Here is a 26,801-nt window from a genome sequence, read left to right as displayed (position 1 = left end):
TGCAAAGAGCAAGAGAGCGGCTAAAGAGAGCGGCGAGCACGTGCTGTGGAATCCATTCGCATGGCAAACACCAAACATGCTGTACGGCACAGTCAAAGAGCCAAAGCTAAAGCATGCCGACGTGTGTATGCTCTATGCAAAGCAAAATATATTAAAAAGAAATCATGAGAGTGATAAAAAATAATAATAATAAAAAATTAGAATAATAATAAAAATTATAATAATATTAAAAATAATAAAAACTATTGATATAATTATAAACATTTCAAACAAGTAAAAAAAAAAAAAATATATATATATATATGTATAGTAATTATTTTATATTATAAAAAAATATTATTGAACCAATATATATAACAATATAAAATATATATATATTTTTTAAATATAATTACATATCAGAAATATACTAATTTCTGATTTATGATTAATTTATTCATATTATATTCATATTACTCGTAAAATTCATCAAATGTTGGATTTAGTGTCTTAGAGGGTATTTTACAGTCTATATAGTCACTGAAATATTTTCGTTTCATTATGAAATTGTAAGCGTTATCATAAATGTTTCATTGTCTTGTCGTTGGTGATTCAGGTTAGTGTATTTGACTCTTCAATTTTATGTTCCACTTTATGCTCGAATCATTACGACTGTCTTCACAATCATTGAGGAGCAGTCGAGCTCCTTCACCCTCGATGTTCATTCCACCTGGGCTACAATCGTTATCTACAGTGCTACCTCCATTCACGTAGATAACGATTGTATCAGTCATATCACAGCAATTGTTATCGGCTTATCACTGTTATCAATGGCGATGAAATCGAAAGTTTAGCATTGGAAATCAGAGGAATCAATAGTTGGCATAAATTCATGATTCATTGGATCTGTATATGTATATGTTCGCTGCTGTATATGTGTATATACTTATAAATTTATATTTACTCAAAAACTTAATGCTACTTAATAACTTACTACTTAATAAACCTAATGCTAATATAGTTTTCATGGCTTTCATGGCTGTAATATTAAAGCTTCCCTTACCTTGGCCTCAGCCATTTCTAGCGTACATTTCATATTATTTATATTTATTTATTTGTTGGCTATAATCAAATGCTGGCCAAGGTTAATACAACGCGCCCACATTTAGCATTCAGCGTAGACTGTCTAATTGTAGCCTTAGTTCGATAAGAGTGCAATAGAGAACGAGAGAGCGCTGTGGAACCTATTTAAATTGTTGGCAATATTTAATGCATGTTTATGTATATATTTTAAACTAAAAAAAAAAATTGGATTGAACAAATTCTAGATAATTATAAATAAAATAAAAATAATATAATTTTGTATATCATATATAAATTTATGATATATCTAAAAAATTTGTTTATGTTAAAAATATATTAATTTTTTTTATTATTTATAGTTATAATTATTAAGAGTTATTTCCAATATCATTTTTATATAATTATTAAAAACATTTATTTATATTATAATTTATAATATCTACATAAACATATATAAATATTAAAGTTGATTAAATTGCCGTTATATTTAAATTTATACATACATAATACTTATATTATACTTATATTATAGATTTCATTTTATCTGGCCATATGCAGACACATATACATATATTCATTCATTGCATATCGCTTGCTATTATGTGTTGTTCCATATTCCATCTATTCCATACATTTCATAATTCTTATCAATGCCGCCTTCATATAAAACTTGGCCCAAGTCTCAGAACGTTCAGCCGGAACGAAAGTTCAGCGTCGACTGCCAAATGTATTCGATGGTCAGTCAAGCGTGAGAGAGAGAGAGAAAGAGCGAGAGTGAGTAAGAGAGCGTGCATTTGAGCGCAAGGGAGAGAGTGTTTGGCACGTGTTGTGGATTCTATTCACATTAAAAATCACAAATCAAGTGTAGGCAAGTCAAGAAGCGTGTGCCACTCAATAAATAATAAAAAATAAAATAATAAATAAAAGAAGTCAAAATTGTTCATTTCAAAATTATTCATAAATTATAATTTTTGAGTTTAGACTCTAAATTTTCTGATATACATATTTAAGATCATATTATAATTATTACATATTATATTAGACCTTTTAAAGAGTATCTAAAGGTCTATATGAGCTTTTTAACTTAAAGCATTTTCTTTCGTCTGTGAGTTCGTTTACTTGAGTATTCACATTTATGTTCCACTTTATGCTCGAATCATAGCAGCCGCCTCTACAAACATTGCCTTCTGCTCTTTTCCGCCTTCTCTACTCAATCGTTATCTCTATGCTGGTGCTACCAACTGTGCTGTTATTATTATAACAACAATCACTCATAGACTAATAATAATTGTTATCAATAGAGTTGAAATCGAAAGTTATGCACTGGCTATCAGAAATGTAAAAGAAAGGCTAAAATTCATGGCAGTTTGACAGCTTTTACCGTTGATCCCAATTATAATATATATATATATATTTTTAATGTACAGCTGATTCGACAATTGAAATACTTTGTTTACTAATTTTACTTTATTGATATGTAAACATCAGAGCTTAAAGGTTTATGACTCTGTAGATGTTTTGTTTTGTTCATTATACAAACATAAATATATATATATTTTTTTTTTAAATAAATGCTTGATTCTTGCTTTTTGTAAATTTTCTTTAGTATATTTATATATTCACTAAAATATTTGCCATATGCTGCTTTACTTAGTATTATCGTCGCCTTCAGAATCTTTTTTACTCTCATCTGTGTTGGGCTGGATAATTGTTTCTGTAGTTGTTTTAGTTGTGACAACTGTGTGCAGTGTTGGTTCAATTATCGTCAATGATTGTTGTCGTAGTTTATAGTAAACGATTGCCATAAGTATAATTGAGGTGAATATGTAAACTGGTTTGGGCGGGAGCGGAATAGATTTATAAGAACTGTATATAACTAACTGTATATAACTGTAAAATAACTATATTACCTGTAATAATTAGGTCTAGAAATCCATAGGTCGCATCGCTACACACTCGACAAATGAGTAAAATAATTGTAAGAGGCAACCACACGGCGATGCCGGCGCGATCTCTCTTCAGCATGCACCACAAGAGATATGCATTGAGCAACAAGTCGAGGCTGTACACCACAATCCATGGCCAATACGATGGCGCGTCCGCTATAGAAGATATCATCATATATATATATAGATATGAATATATTTATAAATTGACATTATTATTCACTTACGTCTATCATCTAATACATCCGATCGTCGCATCATAATGCCCAATGCAATCATTGTAAAGAATATATTTAATCCAGCTACGCTGATTCCCAATTTCTTGGGATTATTTATGTTGATAGACATTTTTCAAGAAAATTCCAATTGAGCAGCAAGACGACGTGCTTAGAAAGGGATTTCAATGGATACTGGCGCCCACTTATTAGGGGTGGACAGCGAGATGAGCATGAATATTGTGGACTCCATTCAAAATTTTTTATAACCTATGTATGTTCTCAATAACTAAAAATAACATTTACATATACATTTAGACATACAAACAGGAAACAAAATATATCAATATATCTATATATATCTATATATATCTATATCTATATCTATACTCTTGGCAAAAAATATAAAAATAATTGTTGTATCAATAAAATAACAAATTTGATTATCACATAGCTGAGTACATAGAGTAAAAATTTAATGAAGCAAATAAAATTCGTCAGTAAATAAGTAAGGTGATAATGACATGGACTAAAAATTAGCACAATTCAAATTTAAAATTTTGTTTATTTATTTATTTATTATTGCATATACATTTCACATAACATTCCTAAATTTTCTGAATTGATTTTTGTTTAGTTAAGGCATAGCGTAGTCTTGTACGCTAGACTACCGAAATCAAATTTTGGTTTGAGTTGTTTATAAATTAAAAGCGCAAATCTTTGGTCTTCGAGTAGAGAGAGGAAATGACTTTGTAGATAATTTATTTCTTGAGTTTCATATTTAATGATTTGGCATGATCTTCAGCAGAATTCGAGGTAGTTAGTTCAGATGCGTTGGGTATGAATACGCTTGTAGGTGTATTTAGATAGAGATTTGGGCTTTTACTGCAGTTTGCTTCACCTTGTTCTTTGCCATTAGCCATTACTGTTAATGATAAAAACATTAAATTAATCTGTGGTTTAGTGGAAAAAAAAATTCAACTTACGATCCATCAGCGAATGAATTATATTATGATAATCAAAGTTAGTTATTATGAATATAAATAATATAATAATAAAGTAAGCCTCACGACCAAATATAACGAAAAGCTGCAGACCCGACATCCAATTCTTGACAATTACCCGTTGAGATATAGTGATAACAGTCTAGGCTATCAGCTGACTGCAATAGCCTTTACAGGGTAGATTGAGAGTGAGGTAGTGCTAGAGAGAGAGAGAGAGAGAGATAAACAGCTGGCCAGCTAAGGGAGATTGAATGACGCACACTGTGGAACCCATTCAAAATGCAAACAATAAATTTTCTTAAGTGCTATAAATATCGAATGAAATATAAACAAATAATAGAAGATATACACAAATGCCATCATTCAATTCATTAGTATTGAAGACTTATGCTAGTCACAGTCTGTTAGTCTTATCAACCCCGACAACCGGCTTTCGGCTTTAACGCTAACCATTCGAACGCTCAAGAACTTTCGACCGGCCGGAGGGTTCAGCGGAGACTGGACTAGATAATGCTCTGCAATAGCAGCTGACGTAGAGAGAGACAGGAGCAAAGAGAGAGAGAGAGAGAGAGAGAGAGAGAGAGACAAGAGACTCAAATGTGGAACTTAATTAAATGCTTAACAGAAACGCCAACTATTATAAGACGAATGCTAAATACTCTTCCTGTAAATTTTATAGTAAATACAAATTTATTATATTTAATTGATCATTTTTATTTAATATTTATCTAACTCAATTTTATATATTTTATATATATATATATATATATATAGATTATATTTCTTTATATATATTTATTTTATATTTATTCATATTTATTTATAACAAACATTTATCTTACTACATCATTCGTATATGCTCTTTGTTAGCGTATACAAAGGTGCCAAAAAGAGACTGTTTAAAGTGTAGACGCGCTCTTGATGTCTCATGATATCAGTGATTATCTATAAATATACCCTGTATAAAGACACACCCGAAATGCTCTTATCTGGCATTTGCTCTCTTTATAGCTTGTTTGAGCAGCCATTTAGGGCATTTATTAGTCGATGATTTGGTGGTTTGATTGCAACTTGTTTTGCGTGTCAGCAGAAATACTCGAATGTGAGATTCGAATCAACCGAAAGGCAACTTGTTTGTTGCATTTGTCATCCATATATTATAGAGTATAGAGTGGATGGCAATAATTAATTTGGACATGCGAATGCACAATGTACAATTGAAATTGTTTAGAGTTCAGGAGAGCTGAACAGGTAATTGTTGGCTGTGAGTTAGAAGAGTGAAGAGGTTGTAGTATGTATACAATTTTTTGTATATAAAGAATACATATTTATGTTTAACATGAAATATAAATATATTTGCCCGTATATTTGTTGATATAAATATATTTGCCCGTATATTTGAATACTTTGGAATATAAACATAATCAAAGCTAATACGCTCTTTTTATCATATGAATGAGTATCTGGAAGCATGGCAATGCTAAGCCAGAATAGTTTACAAAAATTCAGCTTATGATAGAATCGAGTTAATATATATTTAATCTGCTTACTTTTTATGAAATTATAACATGCATTGTAGCTGTGTATGCACATTATTTATAAGTATACACATATATGCAGACACATACTATCACGCATGGCAATTCTAAAAAAAATCCCCACTTGTAATCTCAAGTATGAAACGCACTAAAAAGTAACTAAAAGTTTAGCCAAACAAAAACCGTAAGCTTATCAGCTAAAGTTTTAGCTGTTGTAAGCCACATGTGGTCAAGTTTTATGCATATGCAATGTGAAATATATGTATATAGATTAGTTTTCAATAAATTATTAAATGCATTCGAAGCTCTTGACGGGCAGCTGAGCTGCGAGCTTTAACTGGACAGACAAAAAAAAAAAAAAAAAAAAACAACTTAGTTATTGAGAATGGTTTACAGGCTGCTCACATATGTGCATAGAAAGCTTGGACAAGGGTGCTTAATATGCATATAAATAGAGAGAGGGAGAGAGGGAGAGGGTGAGCGAAGGGGCAGCCGGGGCGACAGAGAATATGGTGTTGCAGAGTGCAGCAGCTTTGCTGACAACAATAACAACCACAACAGGAGCGAGGCGACAGCTAAAAATCGTTGTAAAATATTTAAGCCTGATATGAAAATGCAAAACCACAGCGACCAACAACAGTCAGCAGCGAGTGTATGTGTGTGTGTGTTGAGTATATGATGTGTATGTGTGTGTGTTTGTGAGCAGCAAAAAGTTTAGCTGAGTTCACTTTAATTAACTATAAAAGCAGCATCAACTCGGTCCTAGTTGATTGCTATGCAACGCGGCGTGTGGCACAAACCAATGAACCACATAATGTGGTATGCACAACACATGCACACACACACACACACCCACACCCACGCACACCCACGCACAGACAAACGCACCCACACAGTGGCAGTGCCAGCAAACGTTTAAGTGAGCGTGTAAATTATTTAAATTATTTATGAACTGCAGCAAACAAGGCCAACTGGTTGCAGCTAAATGAACGTTGCAAAAAACTTTGCTTTATATACGAACATCTGTATATATAAGTTTATATACATATATCTGTATCTATATGTATGCCTTTGCCAAATCAAAGTCCTTCGCTTTTAACAAAATACAAGTTGTTATTTTTCTTTTGGTAGCCTGCAATCCCTTGACAGCGCTTAAACAGCGTCAAGCTCTCTCCATTTGCTTAACATCGTCGCCTGACAAATGCGCCGCAATTCAGCTAAAAAAAACTTTTTGGTCAGCTGACTTTAAGCGTTAACTCCCAGTTGGCGTATTTATTAATAGGCCTGCGTCCAAAGACACCCAAGTGCAAAGACGTTTGTTAAACAAAAGGCGAAGCGAAAACAAAAACAAATGACGACTGCTAAAACTCGGCCGATATATATTTCAGTTTATACAAAAATGAAAAGAAGAGAAAAAAAAAAAAAAAAACAGTCGTTTATTGAGGAATTCATTTTTAGTCCTTAGGCTTTTTAGAGTCCGAATTTAAATAATTGTTTTGTTTTTTATTTAGAGCAATTTAATTTTAATTTAAATTTGCATTCTTTATATTGTAGATATTCTGTTAAGAGCGGAAGGAGCTGCTGGAGTACTTTGCTTTGGGAAATATCTGTGATGAACTGTTAACAAGTAAGTTTGACTAAATTTATTTAAAAAAATTATTGTTTTTTTAGGATAATATAATATATGTATTTTACGTTAATTTAATGTAATATAAGATGAGAATAGGTGAATTAACTAAAATCGAATTTAGATTTCTCAAGGGCTCCATTTTGCCTCTCCAAATATTTAGACTGTAAATTTGATCTCAGATCGACCTAAAAAATGTATAATAAATTTTAACCAATTTTATCAAATATAATACATAATAAGATTAATACAAAATAATAATTGCAACAAAAAATAGTAAGATAATATAATGTAAGATGAGAATAGGCCAATTAACAATCAACGGTTGAGCTTGAGGACGGAATTTGAGGAGTTATTGAGCTCGAGTCTCATTAAGCTAAACAATTTTCAAATAAATTCCAGCTAACTTTATCGCATTTGCTCATACTAATCGTAATAGCAACAATAATAATAATAATCGAAAAATATTTGATTGTTGCCTTTTGTCGACTGTCTTCAAAAATTTTCAGAACGCATTTGACTAAAAATGCCATCACACAGGCTGGCTCAATGGCAGCAGTTACAGTTACAGTTACGGCTACAGTTATATTTACAGTTACCGTTACTTTGTACGTGTGCCGCTCCTGTCTCCTGTTGCCTGTCCTTGGCATTGCCGGCTAAATGTGCTCACATCACGCATACGACCCCCTGAACTTCTAGCCAAAAAAAAAAAAAAAAAAAAAAAAAGGAAGAAGCAGAAAACCTATCGCTGGGCAAATGGAACTTGGGCTCGCAATATGCTTTGCCAATTGCACGCACTTTTGTCGTTCAATTTACTTGGCAAATGCGAATGGGAAACACATTCGCATTGGAATATTTTTTTTTTTATTTTTTTTTTTTGTTGGTTTTAGCCCTAAGTGGCTCGAGTGGAGTTCTGGCTGTTTGTTTGGCAATAATTTGGTCTATTTGTTGCCTGGCATTGAGTTTATTGAATTTGGTATTTGCATGCTAGACGAACCATGTGAAGAGACTGAGCCGACTGACTGTCTACCTATGTGTGTGTGTCTGTGTGTGTGTGTGTGTGTGAGCGTCTTTCAGCTGCTTGTTTTATTATTTCAGTCTGAGGTCGCGTTGCGACGGCAGCTATTCAATTATCTCGTAGTAAATTCAGCAAATGAAGCTGTTTATTGTGCACGAATTGAATTTACCAGCCTAACTTAGTGTGTGGCCATGCACGCCGTCTCTGCTAACCACTGATGCTGTACAGCGGCGTACAGATGTACTGCTGTAGCGGTGTACAGGTGTGCGTGGGCTAAAATTTAATTTCACAGCCAATTAAAAATGTTACACAGTGCGTATGATGAATTCGTAGCCGGCTGCCAGCAGCTGTGGCTTTTATCGTGACTTCATGTGCGCGCACAAACTTGGCACAAACTTGGTAGCTTAATTGCCAAACCACGCCCCCAGCCGCCCCTCTCTCTCTATCTCTCTCTCTCTCTCTTTCTCTCTCATTCTGTCTTTCCCAATTACCTCTGCAGCTCATTTTTTTTTTTTTTTTTTTTGGCTTGGACAAAGAGCAGCTATTTGAATACCGTTGACAGCTCACTTCAATGTGATTTATGCTCGAACCGCAGCAGCAGCGACAGCAAGAAGGAAGAAAAGGAAGAAGAAGAAATAAATAAAACAAAATGAAGCCTCGACAAAGTGCAAAAGCAAATTAATTATGCACATTAACTTTTGTCGCCTAATGTGGGCCAAGCTGCAAGCTCTGATCAGCATAAGCCAAAGCCGCGCTGACCCAAAGTCTGAGCCATTGTGTGTGTGTGTGTTCTGTTTGTATTTGTGTTTGTCCTTCAGGTCCTTGAGCCTTGAGTGAACGAACGACTTTGAAAAATGGTCGAGGCCGCAGCAGAAGCCGCTTAATTAGTGCGTAATTTGTAAGTCTGCGTAAAAAGCAAAACAACAGCAGAAAAATCGTGCAAAAAGAAAACCTGAGAGAAAGGCGAAAAGAACAAGCGTGACTGTTCAAATTGGGCATGCACGGCTAGTAGATATCCTGTAAACTTCGCTTAATTACAGGTCAAGACTTGACGAGATCGTCGAGTTGAGAAGGTCGGCAGAGGAGTGGACGAACAGAGAGACATGGTAGATATATTGATAGAGGGAGAGAGATAGATAGATAGATGGATGGATGGATAGACAGATAGATTGATAGATTGATAGATAGATAGAACTAAATAGAAAGCGGCAGAGGCAGAAAGACAGACTGACTGATGAATGGACAAAAGAGAGAGAGAGAGAGAGAGAGAGAAGTTGAAAAGGCGGTATAGACACTCTCACATGTCTACATCAACACAGCTTGTCGTCCTGCTCACACTTTAGAGGGTAGACTACGCTTTCTTATACCTATTCGATACATTAGTATAAAAGGTATTATACCCCTTTCAATCAACCTTTGTAATGGGTAAAAAGTAAAGTAAAAATGGAAATCAGAAAAGTTTGGGAAATCCATAAATGAAACAATGAGAGGTAAATATTAATTACACAAATGGTAACCTTACAGGGAGGATGAGAGAGGGGGGAAGCAAGAAAGACAGAGAGAAAAGAAAAAGCAATAGAAAGAAAAAGACAGACAGAGAGAGCGGGCCAAAGACAAAGAGGTAGATAGAGTAGAAGACAGAGTAGCAGATATAGGCTGATGCGAAAGAGAGGGGAAGAGAGGGGGAATGACAGACACAAGCAGAATGAGAAATAGATATGATATGGTTGCTCGCATATCAAATACAACTAATTCGAGAAAAAAAGGGCGCAGCTGCTGCAGCGCATTTCGTCCTTTTTTTTGTTTTTTTTTTTTTTTTTTTTTTTGTTTTTTGTTTTTCTTTTTTTTTTTTTGTTTCTTCTCTTTGGAAATTTGTTGTTTATTTTTAATTTCTAACACCGCTTTGAAGGCATTTTTCTTTGGGCGCATGATTGAGGTGCCCGCAACAAACCGCAGTATTTGCCTTATTTGCTTTTTGCTTTTGTTTGTTTAGGGCGGACCGTCCAGCCGCCGCCACGCCCATTTCACTTCCCTGCTCTCAGCTCTCTGCGTCACAGGTGTCAATTAGTGTGGCCAATTTGCCATGCATAGGCTTTATCGACAGCTGCTGCGTTTGCTTGTTGCTGTAGCTGTTGTTGTTGTTGTCATTGTTGTTGGCTGTTTTTGGTGTTGCTGTTAAGTAAACAGCGGACCTTAGCTGACTGGCACGTTTTAAAAAAAAGATATATATATATATATATATTTGCGAGGGCAGTTTGCAAACCTTGGCAATGGGAGAAGGGTAAACGTAAGCAAATGAAAATCTGAAGGGTGTTTAGTTCAGTGAATTCATAGAGGTGTGTTGTTTTTTTTTATTCTAAAACTTTTCAGGCTACCCTCGTATGTGTGTATGTCTGGGACATTATCCTTAACTTTTTCGCCGCTCTTCAATCTTACTTTCGTCAGCATTTTTTTGCGTATAATTTTCCCCTGATGACATCAACTTGGCTTTTTTTACAGGGTATGTAACTGACTATAAAGGATATTTAGCTAGTTGCAGCATATGAGTCTAGTTGAGCATATGAAGTTAACATGTTCCAGCCTTTCAGATCTAGTATCTTCCATATGTAACGTAAATTACTTTTGGTTAACTGATTAATTAAGCTGATAATTTTTACAGGGTATACATTTTCGATGTACTGTAAATTTTAGAAGCATGCTAGAAGCTCAGTTGGCTACTTTTCTTCTTCTTCTGATAAAATAATATGAAAGCTATTTTACAGTGCATACGCATGCTAATTTTTACAGGGTATGTAATGATTATTTGCCGCATTTAAGTTTTTGTTGCCTTTGCATTGCTTTTGATTTTTTACTGCTAAATCTGTTCAATTTAATATTTTTATATAGCATGCAAATATTTTTTACAGGGTATTTTCGTGCCCTTTTGCCTCTGCCAATAGCTTCATGCATAGCAACAGCCGACATTCACTCTCTTCTCTCTTTACTTTCTTCACTCTAAGTTCAGCTTTGCTTTACATTTACATAAAATAACCAAAATTCATTGTGAGCTCGGTTTTTTTTATTTTCTACAGGGTATACAGTTGTTTGCGCAACGTTTTGATGCCTCTGCCTGAGCCTTAACAAGCGCCTCGTTAACGGCAAGCGCACAATTACACTCGAAACGCTTTAAATTTTAAGTGCAGTTGCAAGTTCCTGCCCGGCCGCGCCGTGTTGACTGCCAAATGGCAACCAGGAAACCGGGCAACTGGCAGCTGGCAGCTGGCACCTGTGTGGCACCTGTTGGCCATGCCACTCACTCAAAGCCACGCATTACGCTTATGCCACATTCACATACACATTTGCATTCGCATTCGCATTCATGTCCATTGTGAGCTAATTGGCTGCTGTATGCGCCGGCTTTGCGGCACTTTGCCGCTTGAAGCTCACTCGAAAGGTATTTCAGTTAATTGTATACCCTGTACAGAAATGAAATGTTTTCCATAGGGGCAGCGCCCCAATTAAAAGGGCTTAAGTCTATTGTAAATCAAACAACAGGAGAGAGCATTCAAATGGCCAATAGAGGCTGCAATGCATTACAGTCAGGCATATTGACTGAATAATACTCGTTCAATAAGTCAATTTGATATATTCTATGGTATCTTAATTACTCAAATTGTGATAGGCGATACGATCCGAATAGCTGAGAGGAGTGGAAACTTATTCCAATCTATTTATAAAGAGTACATTTTTTTGACAAGAAAACCAATATGCTCTTTTCAATTCATGAACAATTATCTGTAATATTTTCTTCACAATAGGTTTTCGACTCTTTATACTATATATGTATATACACATCTACGTCTTCCATCCTTCTATACCCCTCATCTTTTCTTAACCATCTGATTGCAAATTGTTTTTAACAACACATATTAAGATTTCTTTTATATATATTCATCTGTTAAACTCTTCCGATTATGGGGCTATGTCCACTGTAGGTGTGGCATACTATATAGACTTCAATTGAACATTGTTTGAGCTCACTCCAAAGCAACTGAAAACTTTTTACTTGGCTTCAACTTCGTTGTGGAATTTTCGGTTGTTCTTGTTCAAATAAATTTATTTTGTTATTCAGTGTGAAAGCCGAGCATAATTGAGACTTGCAGCTGATGCGTCTGTTGCTTAATATTTGGACGTTTGGCCATTGGATATTGGGCATTTTTGGCCTGGGCGGTTCTGTGTTTGTGGGGGCGGGGCTGCGTTTGGCCGCGAGCGAAAAATAAATCAAAATTGCTTTGGCATATTAATTTCATAGCTCAGCACTTTGGGCGTTCATCTTTTATTGCTAGCTCTGGCCAAATCTGACCATAAATAGGCGGGTATATGCGACTGCCGGGTGAATTTGTATCAGGCCATTGTCATTTACTGTGTGGGCCCAGAACTGAACATAACTGCGAAGGAAGACAAGCCTCCAACCTGTTTTTATCAGACAAGTTTAATTGCTTACGAGCTACTAGTTATACGAAATACTTTTTATAACCTTATCAAAGCTTTTTATTGTTATTGTTATAATCACTTTGTTTATCTAGACTTTTTTGGGCAGTGAACTTTTTTTTTTTCATGTTAATAAAGTAGTTAGAACGAAATATAAATGACTAACTATATTTACACATAAATAAATAGAGATAGAATTCAACGTAATCTAATCTTAACTGAAAATTTCACAATATTTTTATTGAAGTAAATTCGGGTAAAAATATAAATAATTGAATGAATTATTAATGTAGAATAAATTGATGTATAATATTAATTTACCAATTCTAGAAAAAATAAAATAAAATTTTTAATTGCATAAATTTGAACCATTTATGCAATTAAAAATTTTATTTTATTTTTTCTAGAAATGTAATTCAGTTTACTTTTTAATATATTTTTTTTTCTAGTATTTTTTAAGTACCAGCCAGCTATAGAGAACTGGGAGAAGAAACTGAAGTAGGACCTTGTCTGCTCTGAGCTGTGCTGCGTGTTGACTTAATTTCGATGCGAGTTGGCGATGTTTGGGATAAAAATAATAATTGTGGCCGCTAGCGCCAATGGACGCCGTTTCCGGTTTTTCAGTTTGTTTTTCCTTGAGCTTCCTTTTTGGGCAGCAGCTCCTGCTACTTGCTTGGACTTGCTCCTTTTCGATGCCTTCTCGCATATTTCTGCACTCTGCAACTTGTGCTGTGTAATTTTAATTTTCCAACGTCAACGCAATGCCTCAGGCAGCTGATTGGCAACGGCGTGCGGAGAGGGAGGGAGGGGCAAGGGGAGGTGATTTAGCTGCTGTAATGCTGGTCAGTTTTATTGCAAGTGCTGTCCAATAGATGGCTCTGACTGAGCTCAAGGACTTTGATGGACGTCAGCCCCTAAACTGCCTCATCCTATTGCCCGCTTTCATCATTTATTGCTCATATTTCGAGTTCGCCATTTTCACATTTTCGCTATGCCAGTGGAAAAAGAAAAAGAAAATAAAAATGAAAATGAAAATGAAAATAAAACAAGCCAAAAACTGAGAAAGCTGAGAAATTTTTAATAAAAACATTTCGCGTTGTTTTCATAGCTGCTGCTTTTGTTGCTTCTGCTGCTGATTATTTACCATTAATATATATATATATATATATATATATATATGCTTGACCATAATCAATTTACATTTCGCAAGGCAAATTGTTGAAAAGCTGATTGAATGTTGAATTTGTTGCAGCTGCCAGAAGAACTGAAGAATTACTCAGCTTTCAGCTGCATCTGATGTGCTTGCTCTGCTGAACAAGCGCTCTAGCTGAGATCAGCCAGCAGCTGCAAGTGCTGAGCTACATGTTAGAGATAAATTAGCATGCGAGACTGAGATCTGCTCTAGGTAGATTTTATATATGCGAAACGGCATGTAAGCAATTTCAATTGAGATTGAATTTGATTGAATACGCTAGGCAAAGGAAGGAAAGAGAATAGAGAAAGAAACATTCTTTTTTTTTATTGATTGATCTATTAAAATTTCACTTGTATAATAAAGTAGATTACCTAGTTTATGTTTTAATATATGATATGCATATGCAAGCTGGGACCACAGCAACTCAATTAGTGTCGCTTACACGCTGTGTGTGTTGAGTGCCAATATATATTTATTTATTTGTATATATTTATTCAGATATATGTATATGTATATACTCTCTCAGTCTCTCACTATTTCAATATTTATTTATCTATCGTGCCTTGGTGGCTCTTCCTAACTCACTTTCTTTTTGATTGAAGCCAGGCATATTTGACATATGTTTTTTTCTGCTTCTCATCTCGCTCATCTTTTACGCTCCCTTGCTCTGTATTTGCTCAACTAGTCGTTTGCTTGCCGTTTCCGAAGCGGTGAAAATAAACAAACATATCTCAATGAGAATGAGGCAGAGTAAACAACACTTGATTTTATTCGTTTATTTATTTGCAGCAGTTGTTGCGTTGCCTTAAACTTGACCATTCAATTTGGCCAATTGCTCTTTGGTGGGTTCTGTTTCCGGAGGTGCTGCAACGGCCTCAATGGGACCCAGAGTCAACGCTACGTAGTGGTTGTACATGATGATCAGCATATAGAGAACGGCAACTGTAGTAAATAAAAACAGAATTTACTAAAACTATATTCTATACATAAGAGAAAACGGCATACTCACTCGCCGCTAACCAGTAAATGGAGACTGTGATCACGGAGCTGAGAATGCGCCAATAGTACCAACGGCTGATCCCATAGAAGATCAGTCCGAAGAAAAGACAAGGTGTTGTCAACAGCCAGAAGAGCATACACTTATCCTTATGCTGCTGGTGAGCCTTTAGAATGCCAAAGAGCAGCACGCATGTCGCCACAAATTGCAAACGCGCTATTATCATAAGATACTTCAACATCTGTTCGTTGTCTATATGGTATATATGTATATAATTATTAAGTGTGTACATATTGTTTATGTTTATTAGTTATTAGCTTACAGTCATGCGAAAGACTGGAAGTCAGCATTGCCACGCCCATGGCAAGCAGCCCAATGAAAAGCTCAGTACGTTTTGCGCTTAGCATTTGCCTCATATTGCCTCGACGATTGCAGAATTACTGAATACATTGAGTTCAATTGAAATTAGCATTTGTTGTTTTTGCGCCGGTTGGCCTTTCTCTATCTTTCGATCTTCTTTTCTCTCTATCTATCTGTCTCTCTCTCGCTCTCTCTCCCTCTCATTTTCTCTCTACCGCTGACTCAGCATTGTTACTGCACTCAATTAATTTACTCTCACGCTTTGTTGCTCTCTTTGTCTCGCTATCTTCATTACGCTCACTGTTCAGATATCACTCTAACATTCTCAGCTTCTCTGTTTATGTCTGTGGCTTTCATTTAAGAACGATATGGAGCATAGACATACATATATATAAATTTATTTATACATACAAATTTCTTTATATGTATATATGTATATATTCAATTGAAACGGAAAAAGAGCCGCATTTTGTGATTTATTCTGGCTTTATTCTATTAGACCTTAGCCTACCTCTTGTTCGTCTTCAAATAGAATTCTTGCTAAAAATTAACAATATTCGTTATTATTTTTATGACAGACTTGAGTAATGGCCAAATTTAGCAATCATAGCAAAAGCCATGCTTCTTGAAACAGCTTATTGAAGGGACTTGCTGCTGCCCTTTTCAAGTAATTTACACAACAACCTTTGACATGTTTTCAGCAAGTTCAAGTTATTAAATTCATCTTATAAGTTTTCCATTTGCATTCCGATACACACGCGCAGCGTTGTTGCTCCCCTGGCTTATGCAACAGTCAACAGCGTCATCATCGATGATGCTCCCCAAAGGATCAGCAATCAGCAAGCAGCAAGCAGCTATGGCCAGCCATGTGGCAGCAGCAGCAGTAGCAGCAGTAGAAGCAGCAGCAGCAGGAGCGGGAGCACATTATATGGCACATTTGCTCATCAAGATGCAACAACTTTTCGTAATTGAATGTCATATGTCTGACATAATGTCAGTGGGCTGCCCAGCCTGATGCTGGCAGCTTTAGCAGCTCGAGCTGAGCTCCTCAAGTGAATGGAGCTGCTGCTATGTCGACTTAGTCACGTGTGAAATTAATTTGTAATGACTGTGAGAGCATGTGCGTCATTTGCATTTGCCTTGTGCAACAGCAGCAGCAGGAGCAGCAGCAGGAGCAGGAGTAGGAGCAGCAGCAGGAGCTGCAGTCGTGTGGAGTTGAGTCAAGTCAAGTAAAAGAAAGTCAAGCTGTAGAAGCAAATGCCAATCAGGTTTTTGGCCAAAATGCTGCTGCACCAGCCGGCTCTTGGCCATAGCCATTGTGAATTGTGTTAAGTGTTCAGAATTTGTGTGGGCCGGAGGTGGGGGAGGAAGCGGAAGGTACTTCACCTGCCAACTTGCCTTCAATTTGAAACTTTGAACCAAATTTCGTTAAATTGTGTTTGGCGAACGAATTGCAATTACTTTGTGATTTTGTTCGCAAAGTTTTTGGGCAATGCGCGAATGCGAATGCGATGCGAATGCGAATGCGATTTGCGAATAGGAACTGTGTGTAACGAAGTTAAATTGGAATTGCATTAAAACTGGCGTCGAGCACATGACGCGAATGCAATTCATTTCCGACTTGCATTCAAAACTTTTGCGAAAAGCAATATATGCAAAATGGAAATATATAAATGTACATATATATATATACAGAAGTATATATTTATATATATAAGTGTGAGCGAGAGTAAGAACTTGAAGCATGTCGACTTGAAGTCCTTTAGTCTTGAGAGCAACAGGTTAAATTGGCACAATCTGTGCACCGCACGATGTGGCAACAGCAGCAGCAGCTCTGTCAAGGACACCTCTGTAAGGACACACAATACGAATCCGAGCCGGCTGACACAAATTGCTGCAAACACCTTGCCAGGCTGAGCACAGAGTGGGAGAGCGAAAAAAAAGCAAAGAATACTAGAAAAAAAAAAAAAAATAAGAAAAGAAAAACGAAAAAGAAATTGGAACTGAGTAGATAACTTAAAGCGCAAAGAGTGTGACACAGCCAGAGTGGAAGAGTGAGTGGTAGAGGGCGAGAGGATGGCAGAGGGGGCGGGGCAGTTGCCGCTGCCAATGTTGGCCACGTTGCATGTCTACTTAAAAGTTTTTACAAAGCGCTGCTTATGGCACGTGCTGGATTGTGGGTGCCGGGCAGGGCTCTAGCCTGGCAGAAGCGAGCAAAGCGTATTAAAATACAAAACAGCATCATTAAATGTTAAAAGTTGCCTTTGGGCAAAAAAATGGCAGAACGAAAAGCACAGATAGAGAGAGAAGGAGAGAGCGAGAGCGAGAGATGGAGACTAGAACCAAATATAAATAAAAGAAACTACAACTACAACATGGACGGCATAAAAATACCACTTAAAACAACTACAGCTATAAAACAAGTAAGAGCATGCGAGGTGATCATAAGCAACTGCATGATACTCGCTCAATAGGGTAGAATACCATATAAAACTGCTTGCAAAAAGTGATGAAACACTAGAACGTGAAGGAAATCTTAATTTAGTATTTTATTGTTGTTCTGCTTTATATGAAGTATGTTTAACAAATATTAAAATTTTTTTTATTTCTTTAATAATAATGTATATGATTAATAAAACATGTATATAATTATAATAATTTTTTAATCATAAATTTTAATTATTTTATTTTATTTTTTTTTTCTGTCGAATTTAATTTAAAAAAAAAAATTTTTTTTTCACCGTTACGTATGGAAAGGGATAAAATTAAAACTTGCAGATGATCTAGAAGTATATATATGGTATAATCTGAAACTTGAATAAAGCATTAAATTTTCCAAGAATTATTTTGTGATCCGATTTGTCACGGATTCAGTGAGCATATCAGGAAATATGTTTAGATTATGAAAAAAAAGCCAATATACTCTCACGCCCACTGTGTAAGCGCGTAAAAAGAAAAAAAAAAAAAAAAAAAAAAAAACGAAGAAGAAACTACAACAGGGACAGGCAAACGCGCAAGGACAATGCATAGTCAGGAAATTGCGCAAGCATCAAGTGCATTTGAGTGCTCAGGTAGTTGTGGGTTGGGCTTGGGTCTAACAGCTACCCAAACCAATATCAAAAAGCATGCGCTAGCTGTTAATAATTATAATTGAAAATGTGCCAAAGGCAAGCCGCAATGGAAGACACATACACATAGAGAGTGTGAGCGTGAGTAGGGGGAGAGGGAGAGAGGGGACGACAGAGTGCCACACAAGCCACAAAGCGAAAAGCCACATGGGAGACATTGCGTATACGGCGCCTGTGTTGCGGTGAGCTGGAGCGAGCTTGAGGTTCGCCGGCAGCTGCATTGTCTTTAGCAATTATTACGGTTAATGCAGTGCACAAAAGCAACTGCAATCAGGTGCAACACAAAAAGCAGCCATTGGGCTGACTGCCAGCAAGAACAGCAACAACAATTGCAACAGCTACAACAGCGGCTGAAAGTCCTTTACTGGCTTTTGTCTTTGGTAGGAAGGACAGCACTTCGATAACAAGGCTGCCCATTACAATTAACAGCGCCCAAGCGGACATGCATAATACGAGAAGTTTGCAGCAGCAGCAGCAGCAGCAGCAGTCGCCGCAAATTTGTTGACGAATGCAACAACGTGTGGCACGTGCCACACGGCAAGCTCGACCGCCGTGTAATGCGATTTGCAAGTACATCAGGTTAAGTTCCCTCAACTCTCGCCTTTGTTCGCGCTTAAACTAGCAGCGACCACAGCCACTGCCACTGCCACAACCACTGCCGCAGCCGCACCCACCACAGCCACGTTAGTCACGCCTCTACACCGGCTGGCTGACAATAAAATCTGCGCGCTAGCAAGTGGATTTATGCAGCCAGCAGTCGCTTGCATCATAAAATTTGTATAGAGCAAAAGTCTGAAGTCTGAATTCGGAGTGGACAAGTAGTGGGCGTGGTCGTGGTGGGGAATTACATTTTCTAAATGTAATAAAATTTTGTCGCAGCGCTTCAAGCTGTAGCTGAAGCTCAGGCCAAAGAGCCAAAAATTAACATTAACTGGCAGTTAAGTGCCTGTCAAAGCTCATTTGAGTTGACAATCCGCTCAATTTGCTTCTCAGTTGCAATTCCAGCCAAAGGATCTTAAGTCTCTCTATCCTTATGAGATTTGTGCAGGAATTTCATGTAGTAAAATATTCACAAAGAGATTAGCGTTCTTTGGCTTTTTAGCTACAAATATTAAATGAATTCACATTGCGTTGTTGGCGAAGTCAATTTTAACTGGCAGTTAAGTGAATATCAATAATAATTGAAATTGAAATGCGATTGTTTCTACAAGAAAGAATTTTAAGTATTATAATCTTTATTTTATTTATTAATGTAAATTTTGTTTTGTTTTCTTTTTTTTTAACTTTATTTCTTTCGAATATTTTTTAATAAATAATATTTATAAATTTATTTTTAGTAAATTTTGATTTTTTTAAGTGGTTAGTTGTGGTTTTTTAATTGAGATATTTATAGTAAGTGGAGGATTTTTTATTTTTTATTTCTTTATTTATTTTTCTTTTTAAGTTTATCTTTCTAACTACTTTCTTATTTATCTTATTTTATTTTATTTTTTATTTATTTAATTTTTTTATTATGATTATTATTTTTATTTATATATTAATTTATTTTTTTTATTTCAATTTTTGTTGACTTCAATCATAAGACAATCATAAAATAAGTTGCTGTCAAAAGTTGGCATCTACTTAAATATATAAGAAAATACTCCGTTTTTGTACATTGTAGTAGTGTGTAGGGCTGTATTGACTTTACAGAGTATTTAACAGTCTTACATGGTAGGAAATGGACTTCCTCGATGCTTTTCGTTATCCTTTAGATTTTCATATTTTCATGAGTTCATATATATATATATATATTTTTGCTTAGCTAATTTGAATTCAATGCTGGCTGCTTAATATTAAAAGATACTAAAAAAAAGAGAATGAAAAAAAAAAATTGGTTTAACTTCTGCTCATAAATTGGAAAATAAAAATTTTCATTTTCATTTTGAGTCGATATAATTATGTTGACGCTGCTTTATGGCAGAGACAGAAGCAGCAGCAGCAGCAGCAGCAGCAGCAGCAGCTAAATGTGCATGTGTGTGAGTGTGTGTGTGTCTATGTGTGTAGAGCATGAGAGATTTTATAGCAAATTAAATTTTATTAGCGCACAAGGTGCGCTGACATTCCCTTTTGCCGGGATTACGTGTTATAGCTCAAGTAGATTATGGAAAGGTGCAGAACTTTTAGCTATTGTGCTAAAGGGATTTTCCCATCTATGTATGTAGGTGTGAATGTCGGTGTGTATGAGTGTGTGCGTGTGAGTGGTTTCGGCTGCTGTCGTTTCGAGTAGTTGTCATTGTCATTGTCCTTATCAACGGCGACAACAAAAAAGAAAACTTTTGCAAAACATCTTACAAGTGCCAGGACATGCGTATAAACCAAAAAAAAAAAAAAAAAAAAAAAAAAAAAAACAGTTCTCTATGCCAGTTTCAGGTGAGCTGTGCTCTATCTCTATCCATCTCGTTCTCTCTCGCTCTCTCTCTCTCTCTCTCTCTATCTATGTGATGTAACCTTTAGCTGGCGGCATTATGATGAGTTTTGCTTTTGCCCAGAGATTCTAAGGCTAAAAACTCGTAAATACCTTCATTATCGTTAAATCATGCTGAGAGCTGAACTCTTGCCCCCGAACAGCTACATACATATGTACGTGAACCATATGAACCATGCGAACCGATTCTGAACCCAAGCCCATGCCCAAGCCCAAGCCCAAACCCAAGCCCGAACCTAAACCAACATGCAGTCTCTGCCTTTTATTTGCCCTTTATTTCTGTGGAGCTGGAGCTTTGTGCCTGGGCTCATGTGGACTTTTAAATAGATTTAAATGCGCATTTAAATGAAATAAATGAACAAAGCATTTGCCCTGGCAGCGGCCTTTCGGCTGGCAAGCTAGCTGATAATTTAGACGAGTGCCCAAGCACACACACACACACACACAGAACAACTTGTCCAGGTTTTCTTTTCTTTTTATAAATTTTTCCAGCGGCGAGAGGGAATTTTTTGTTTATTTGTTGGTAATGGCCAAAGTTTCGCTACATTTTAACATTCACGCCTAATAAACTAGCAAATTAATATACAATCGCGTTGCGGCAGCACAATTAACTGCTGGACTACCGCATACCCTGGGCACATCAAACTCACATTCGCTGGAGAGTCGAAGTGAAGTGCTGCGACTGCCTGACTGTCTGTCATCTATGCCAATAGCCGCGCCCACAATTGAGCAGTGCCCTCTGACTGTCTGTCTGTCAGCGTTTATTTATAGGCCTCTCTACCTTAGCAGAAAAAAAAGCAAGCAAACTTTTTGGCATCATAAAAACGCAATTAGATGAAATTTATTATGATTTCTTGCCGCTTGCCTTGGAATGGCGTCAAATGTTAATTACAAATATTCATAAATTACGCTGAGCGAGTGACGTCACAGGCGCCATAATGACTTATGTGAGATGCACACACACACACACACACACACACCAGTGCCTCGCATATATTAGTGTGCGTGTGTGTGTTAGAGTAAAACAAATTTTAATTAAAAACTCAATTCGCTGAAAAGTTGTGCTAAAACTTTTCGCCTTTTGCCAGCCAGATAGACGGAGAGCGCGAGCGCGAGCGAGAGAGAACGACAACTTAAGAGAGCAACCCTTGCAGCTCTGCCTGCACCTGTTTATATGCCGGGTGGCAGCCAATTTAAGAACTTAACTCGCTAAATGTAAAAATAATTGCCACTAAAACCCCAAAAAACCAAAAGTTTTCTATGCACAAATAGCAAAAGTTTAGCTATCAAATGAACATGAATGCACAATGTGCCTAACTCAGTCTGTGTGTGTCTGTGTCTGTGTGGGTGTGGTGTGTTTGCTTGTTTGTGTGTGTGCATATGCCTGATTTAGTTATGCATTCATTTTGCTTTATGAACTTTTCATGGCTGAGTGCGTGTGTGTGTGACCAATTGGATTTCTTATGAATGCAACTTTTTGACTTTGTGTGGTCAAATGGCTTGCCAAAAAAGTTAAAAAGTTAATACGCTTCAGGCACAAATCCTTCTACCCTGCCTTTACGCCTTCAAAACTATTTGCTCAAATATTAATAAAGACAAAGTGTTAATAGAGACAGTTACTTGTAAAAGTTTTCGTTGAGCTAACGAAAATATAGGGCCAAAGGGCCAAAAGCTGTCGTTGTCAACTACATCGTGTCGTCAATCGAGATCGAAAATCTATAATAGGAATATCGTTCTATACAAATATAGCTATTTGGAATCATAATGAAATTATACTAAAACTTAATAGCCAAAATACAGCATTATTAATTAACAAGTTATTTGAATTAAAATCAAATGATTCTTTGAATTTATCTATCGATATCAGGGTATCGATAAATTTTCAAATTAAACTCTAAACTCTAAATATATCATATAGATATTTTCGTTTTGATAAGCAACGACATAAACTAGTGTTATCTCTATAATTGTATTGATAATTACAGTCCATGGTTAACATATAATCTGATAAATAAATAAAGTCGTGTCTCGATAATTCGTACCCCGCCAAATCGAAATTCGCGATAAATCGAACAAAAATTCTATCCCCTTGAAAGAAATTCGTGCTCAATAATTCTCGATAAATTGAAATTCTGTGTAAATCGAATTATAGGGATTCTACTATATATATATTCATATATTTACATATCGTGGCTTATCTATGAGGAAGTGCAGTCGTTGATTGCAGTTGCTGTTTGGTTTCAGCTGCCGCAATCGATGACAAATCAGGATTTAGGCATCGATAGATTCTCTTTTGGCTGAGCTCAGAATTCCTCCGATTTCGGTGTATTATCATATATCATATGCAATTAGCTATTATTCACAATCTATGGGTGTACGTGCAGTTGAGCCTGAGCAAAGCAAACTGTGTATGCAGAGTCGAGAGAAAAAGAGAGAGAGAGAGATAGGGAGACAGATAATAATGTATTAACCGATAAGGATAATAAAATTACCTCTTGTAATCTATGATAGATAGCAAGCAGGTGACACAGAAATGAGAGAGAGAGATATATATAGAGATAGAGATAGAGAGTTAGTGTTAGAGAGCGCTGATAAGTAATAACTGTCTGTCCCTGCTTGCTCAGTAAGTAAACCAATCGGGTATATCATTTGATGTCTTGATATTGCTGTTTTTGGACCACTACTTGATAGGCATTGAATTCGTTTAATTGATTCCTTAGAAACCCAAACCCTATCGATTCTTTAAAAACCCATAATATTTGAAATCAATCGTTATCTGCATCATAAAACAATTTCTCTCTCAAAATGAGATAGTGCGACGCAACTTGTGATTGGGCTGATAAAAATAACTTTTGTTTATGCCCGCTCACAAGAGAAATTGGTATAATATATAGATATATACATAAATATTAACATTCTCTGTTTATGCTTGTTCGATAAGTAAAGCGAGCAGATTCGTGAAATGTTATAAAATGGAAAGATATTAGCTCAAACTTGATGAGATATTATAAGGACTTAAGCTTAAACTGAAAACTCTTTTGGTCTATATATTTATATTTTATCTATATCATATATGATCTATAGCTTGATGAATTGTGATGATAATCTAAATAGCTATCAATCCGAGAGGGTATTGCACAGTCTTTATGTTATAATTGATTGAAATTTGTGGTCTTCTGTAGAGTGAGCGAGTATTGCGCAGTCAGTAACAATTGATAACAATAATCGACATGTATTTCGCTGTTGGAGCAATCCAAATTTCAGTCAGTCTTCATTTGCCGAATCGAAATGTTAACCAAACAACATTGCCTGATCGCTAGTGGCCCGATTGCCATGGGCTTGGCCCTAGCCACATTTGCCATTGATTCAAATTATGAATATCGCGATTGTAAGTAACAAATGTATAAGAATATGTTTACATACATAATGCGGATTGGTGCTAATTGTTGAACATTAAAATGCAGATGCCGCCTTTCTTAATATTTTGCGTTGCATGCAGTTGATGGCAACCATTTGGCTGCTCTTTGGCCTGCTGAAGAAGGATGCGATGCATAAGGAAAAATTTATGCTCTTTTGGCTTATTGTGTCAAGTGTTCTCTTCAGTTTCCTCTGCTACTTCTGTCTAATATATATAGGTAGAGAACTATTCGACTTTTACGACTTTATTGGATTTGTGGGGCAATTCTTTTTGCTTTGCCTCATTGTGGGCCTAACTGGTGAGTCGTTCAGTTGAGTTCAGATTGAGCTCAAAGTCTGCCAATTGATAATTGGAATATCTGAACAATAACAATTTTTATTGCAGCTCTTATGGGATATTTGCTGTATTTCGTCTATCAGAAATATGTGGAGATGACGAAGGAAATCGCAGAGACAGCTGCAGCACAAGTTCAAGTACCAAATCCAATTGTTCAAACCAAGGATCCGTTGCCTTCGTACGATCAATTAAATGTAACCATACAGAATTAATATGAGCCAAAGTTGATTTTCAACAAAAAGCGCAATAAAGTTGATAAGTAATCGAAGAGCGAGGGAGAGAGAGAAAGCGAGAGATCGAGTGAGTGAGAGAGAGCTGTAGTGAAAGAGAGTAAACAATCAAATAAAGATAAGCATACTATCAGCTATATACAAATATTGATTTACACTTATCATTGAGTTTAGTTAGCTTTGGAACGTTGTATTGCCATGTTTTCGCTCAAGCGATATATGGAAATTGGCATTTGCCTAGCCGTATTTGGCCTAACAATGGCCACAAATGCGCTGCCTTATCGCTGTAAGATCCACACATATATAAACTGTAAACATAGTATATACTAGACTGATATGAGTGTAAGCTCAATTTATATTTAGGGAATTTCAAATTGGAGGAAATACGCCTACTGCAATTTGCGGCCACTATGGCTCTGCTCTTTGGCGTGCTGAAGGCTCATAGCCAGCACAAGGATAAATTTCAGATATTCTGGATGATCGTAACCTCGATCACACTCATCGCTCTGCTGTATGCTGGCTTGCAGGAGATCGTCAGTCATCGCTCACTACTTGGCAGCACTTTGGCATGGGCGATTGCCTGTGAGTTTTTTTTGGCGAAAGATTTCATCTACATATACATATATATATAAAAAATTTGCTTTTTAAGTGCTCGTTGGAGGTCTGCTGAACATCATGTACAATCATTATGTGGAAACAACTATTGAAGCCGCTGAGAGCATCACTGAGATACTGCAAACACATCAGCCGCCGACGCTGAGCCCCAAGGGCCCGATAAACTCATTAGTTTATGGATAATTGGCCTAAATGAAACTCCATCATATTTATTGCGAATAAAAATTTGAAAATTTGTTGAAATGCAAAAAGCTTGAGTCGAGTTGTAGGTGCAGCTTTGCTAATTAAGCAGGCTTGCCCTTTTGCATTAATTTTAATTAAAAATTGTCTATTCCCATGCCACTTGACGATCAAAAGTTTTGTGAGTCAAACTTTTGTACAATTTGCATTTGCCAAAGCCAAAGCCAAAGCCAAGACGGAAGCCCAATGCCAAACAGCAATGCTTGAATTTATGTTATATAAATTGAATTGGAATGCTGTGCAAATGGGACAGGAAAAATTGCATAAATTACACGCGTATAAATTTAATTTGTGGAGGTAACAATTATTTTAATGCGCTCATTTCCAAGGCAGAAAAAAAAAAGTTGCAATAAAAGAAAAAACACTACAACTTTTCTAATATGCGCGACAAGCTGTAAGAAACAACAACAGCAACTTGAACAAAAATAAAAATAAAAATAAGAATAAGCACAAGGACAATTATTCCCGAAAGTGCTTGAAAGTTGAATTTAGCGAAATGAACCCGAATAAAATTGAAATCTCCCAAGCGTAAATAAACTTCGAGGCGAAAGCGCTCGACTAGCGCCATCTATTGTTTGGCAGCGCAAGCTGCTTGCACTCATTTGCCTTAATACATGTTTGTTTGCTTTAATATATAGAAATTCTTAAAGCAATTTTTTAGTGAATATATATACATATATGTTTTTAAATATATTAAAAAAATTTTTTTTTAAAATATTAAAACTCGTTTTTTTTTTTGCTTTTTCGATGCATTAAACAAAGCGAAATTATTTTATTTATTTTTTTCCTTTTCTTCTTTTTGTTCTGTTGTCTTATCAGACGTTCATGTTGATTGCGTCAGCTTAATAATAATAATATCGAATATACGTCAACTGTATTGAGGGGGTTTTCGGTGCAAACATGTCTAATCGTGTATATAACGCACCTGAATGTAA

The 26,801-nt window shown here is 36.1% G+C and overlaps 4 protein-coding genes and 1 long non-coding RNA gene across 6 annotated transcripts; 2 read left to right on the top strand and 3 right to left on the bottom strand.

The window, feature by feature from the left end:
• Window positions 1-2,507: 2,507 nt before the first annotated feature.
• On the bottom strand, window positions 2,508-3,502 carry LOC26528355. Its single transcript, XM_015163387.3, has 3 exons — window positions 3,236-3,502; window positions 2,973-3,164; window positions 2,508-2,893 (listed from the first exon to the last, which is right to left on the bottom strand). The coding sequence occupies exons 1-3, from the start codon at window positions 3,354-3,356 to the stop codon at window positions 2,709-2,711; spliced, it is 498 nt and encodes a 165-aa protein (XP_015018873.1). The 5' UTR covers window positions 3,357-3,502; the 3' UTR covers window positions 2,508-2,708.
• A 266-nt stretch (window positions 3,503-3,768) lies between these two features.
• On the bottom strand, window positions 3,769-4,727 carry LOC116804091. Of its 2 annotated transcripts, none has more exons than XR_004364112.2 (3): window positions 4,678-4,727; window positions 4,210-4,426; window positions 3,769-4,148 (listed from the first exon to the last, which is right to left on the bottom strand). It is a non-coding gene; the product is annotated as an uncharacterized LOC116804091 (long non-coding RNA). The 2 variants fall into 2 exon arrangements; XR_006357778.1 differs by having other exon boundaries at window positions 4,577-4,721.
• Window positions 4,728-14,806: 10,079 nt separating this feature from the next.
• LOC6578956 lies at window positions 14,807-15,521 on the bottom strand. The gene is made up of 3 exons (XM_002004817.4): window positions 15,395-15,521; window positions 15,085-15,324; window positions 14,807-15,017 (listed from the first exon to the last, which is right to left on the bottom strand). Exons 1-3 carry the CDS (start codon window positions 15,486-15,488, stop codon window positions 14,881-14,883), a joined length of 471 nt encoding a protein of 156 aa, XP_002004853.2. The 5' UTR covers window positions 15,489-15,521; the 3' UTR covers window positions 14,807-14,880.
• An 8,768-nt stretch (window positions 15,522-24,289) lies between these two features.
• Window positions 24,290-25,158, top strand: LOC6578955. Its single transcript, XM_002004816.4, has 3 exons — window positions 24,290-24,415; window positions 24,492-24,743; window positions 24,830-25,158. The coding sequence occupies exons 1-3, from the start codon at window positions 24,316-24,318 to the stop codon at window positions 24,991-24,993; spliced, it is 516 nt and encodes a 171-aa protein (XP_002004852.2). The 5' UTR covers window positions 24,290-24,315; the 3' UTR covers window positions 24,994-25,158.
• Window positions 25,159-25,179: 21 nt separating this feature from the next.
• Window positions 25,180-25,877, top strand: LOC6578954. The gene is made up of 3 exons (XM_002004815.4): window positions 25,180-25,297; window positions 25,375-25,593; window positions 25,661-25,877. Exons 1-3 carry the CDS (start codon window positions 25,210-25,212, stop codon window positions 25,807-25,809), a joined length of 456 nt encoding a protein of 151 aa, XP_002004851.2. The 5' UTR covers window positions 25,180-25,209; the 3' UTR covers window positions 25,810-25,877.
• Window positions 25,878-26,801: the final 924 nt, after the last annotated feature.

Source organism: Drosophila mojavensis, unplaced genomic scaffold (genome assembly GCF_018153725.1).
Source record: "Drosophila mojavensis isolate 15081-1352.22 unplaced genomic scaffold, ASM1815372v1 contig_80, whole genome shotgun sequence".
Taxonomy (NCBI): domain Eukaryota; kingdom Metazoa; phylum Arthropoda; class Insecta; order Diptera; family Drosophilidae; genus Drosophila; species Drosophila mojavensis.
The sequence above is the reverse complement of the archived record's forward strand: the minus strand, read 5'-3'. Positions and strand labels throughout refer to the sequence as shown.

Bases quoted from the DNA above. Each gene is read 5' to 3' on its own strand.
- LOC26528355 (XM_015163387.3), bottom strand. From the start codon at position 3,356: ATGTCTATCAACATAAATAATCCCAAGAAATTGGGAATCAGCGTAGCT. The intron at 3,165-3,235 runs GTAAGTGAATAA...TATCTTCTATAG, and splicing joins GGATGTATTAGATGATAGAC to CGGACGCGCCATCGTATTGG. The intron at 2,894-2,972 runs GTAATATAGTTA...CGCCCAAACCAG, and splicing joins TCTAGACCTAATTATTACAG to TTTACATATTCACCTCAATT.
- LOC6578956 (XM_002004817.4), bottom strand. From the start codon at position 15,488: ATGAGGCAAATGCTAAGCGCAAAACGTACTGAGCTTTTCATTGGGCTG. The intron at 15,325-15,394 runs GTAAGCTAATAA...TATACCATATAG, and splicing joins TTCCAGTCTTTCGCATGACT to ACAACGAACAGATGTTGAAG. The intron at 15,018-15,084 runs GTGAGTATGCCG...TATTTACTACAG, and splicing joins CATTTACTGGTTAGCGGCGA to TTGCCGTTCTCTATATGCTG.
- LOC6578955 (XM_002004816.4), top strand. From the start codon at position 24,316: ATGTTAACCAAACAACATTGCCTGATCGCTAGTGGCCCGATTGCCATG. The intron at 24,416-24,491 runs GTAAGTAACAAA...ATTAAAATGCAG, and splicing joins AAATTATGAATATCGCGATT to ATGCCGCCTTTCTTAATATT. The intron at 24,744-24,829 runs GTGAGTCGTTCA...TTTTTATTGCAG, and splicing joins CCTCATTGTGGGCCTAACTG to CTCTTATGGGATATTTGCTG.
- LOC6578954 (XM_002004815.4), top strand. From the start codon at position 25,210: ATGTTTTCGCTCAAGCGATATATGGAAATTGGCATTTGCCTAGCCGTA. The intron at 25,298-25,374 runs GTAAGATCCACA...ATTTATATTTAG, and splicing joins AAATGCGCTGCCTTATCGCT to GGAATTTCAAATTGGAGGAA. The intron at 25,594-25,660 runs GTGAGTTTTTTT...TTGCTTTTTAAG, and splicing joins TTTGGCATGGGCGATTGCCT to TGCTCGTTGGAGGTCTGCTG.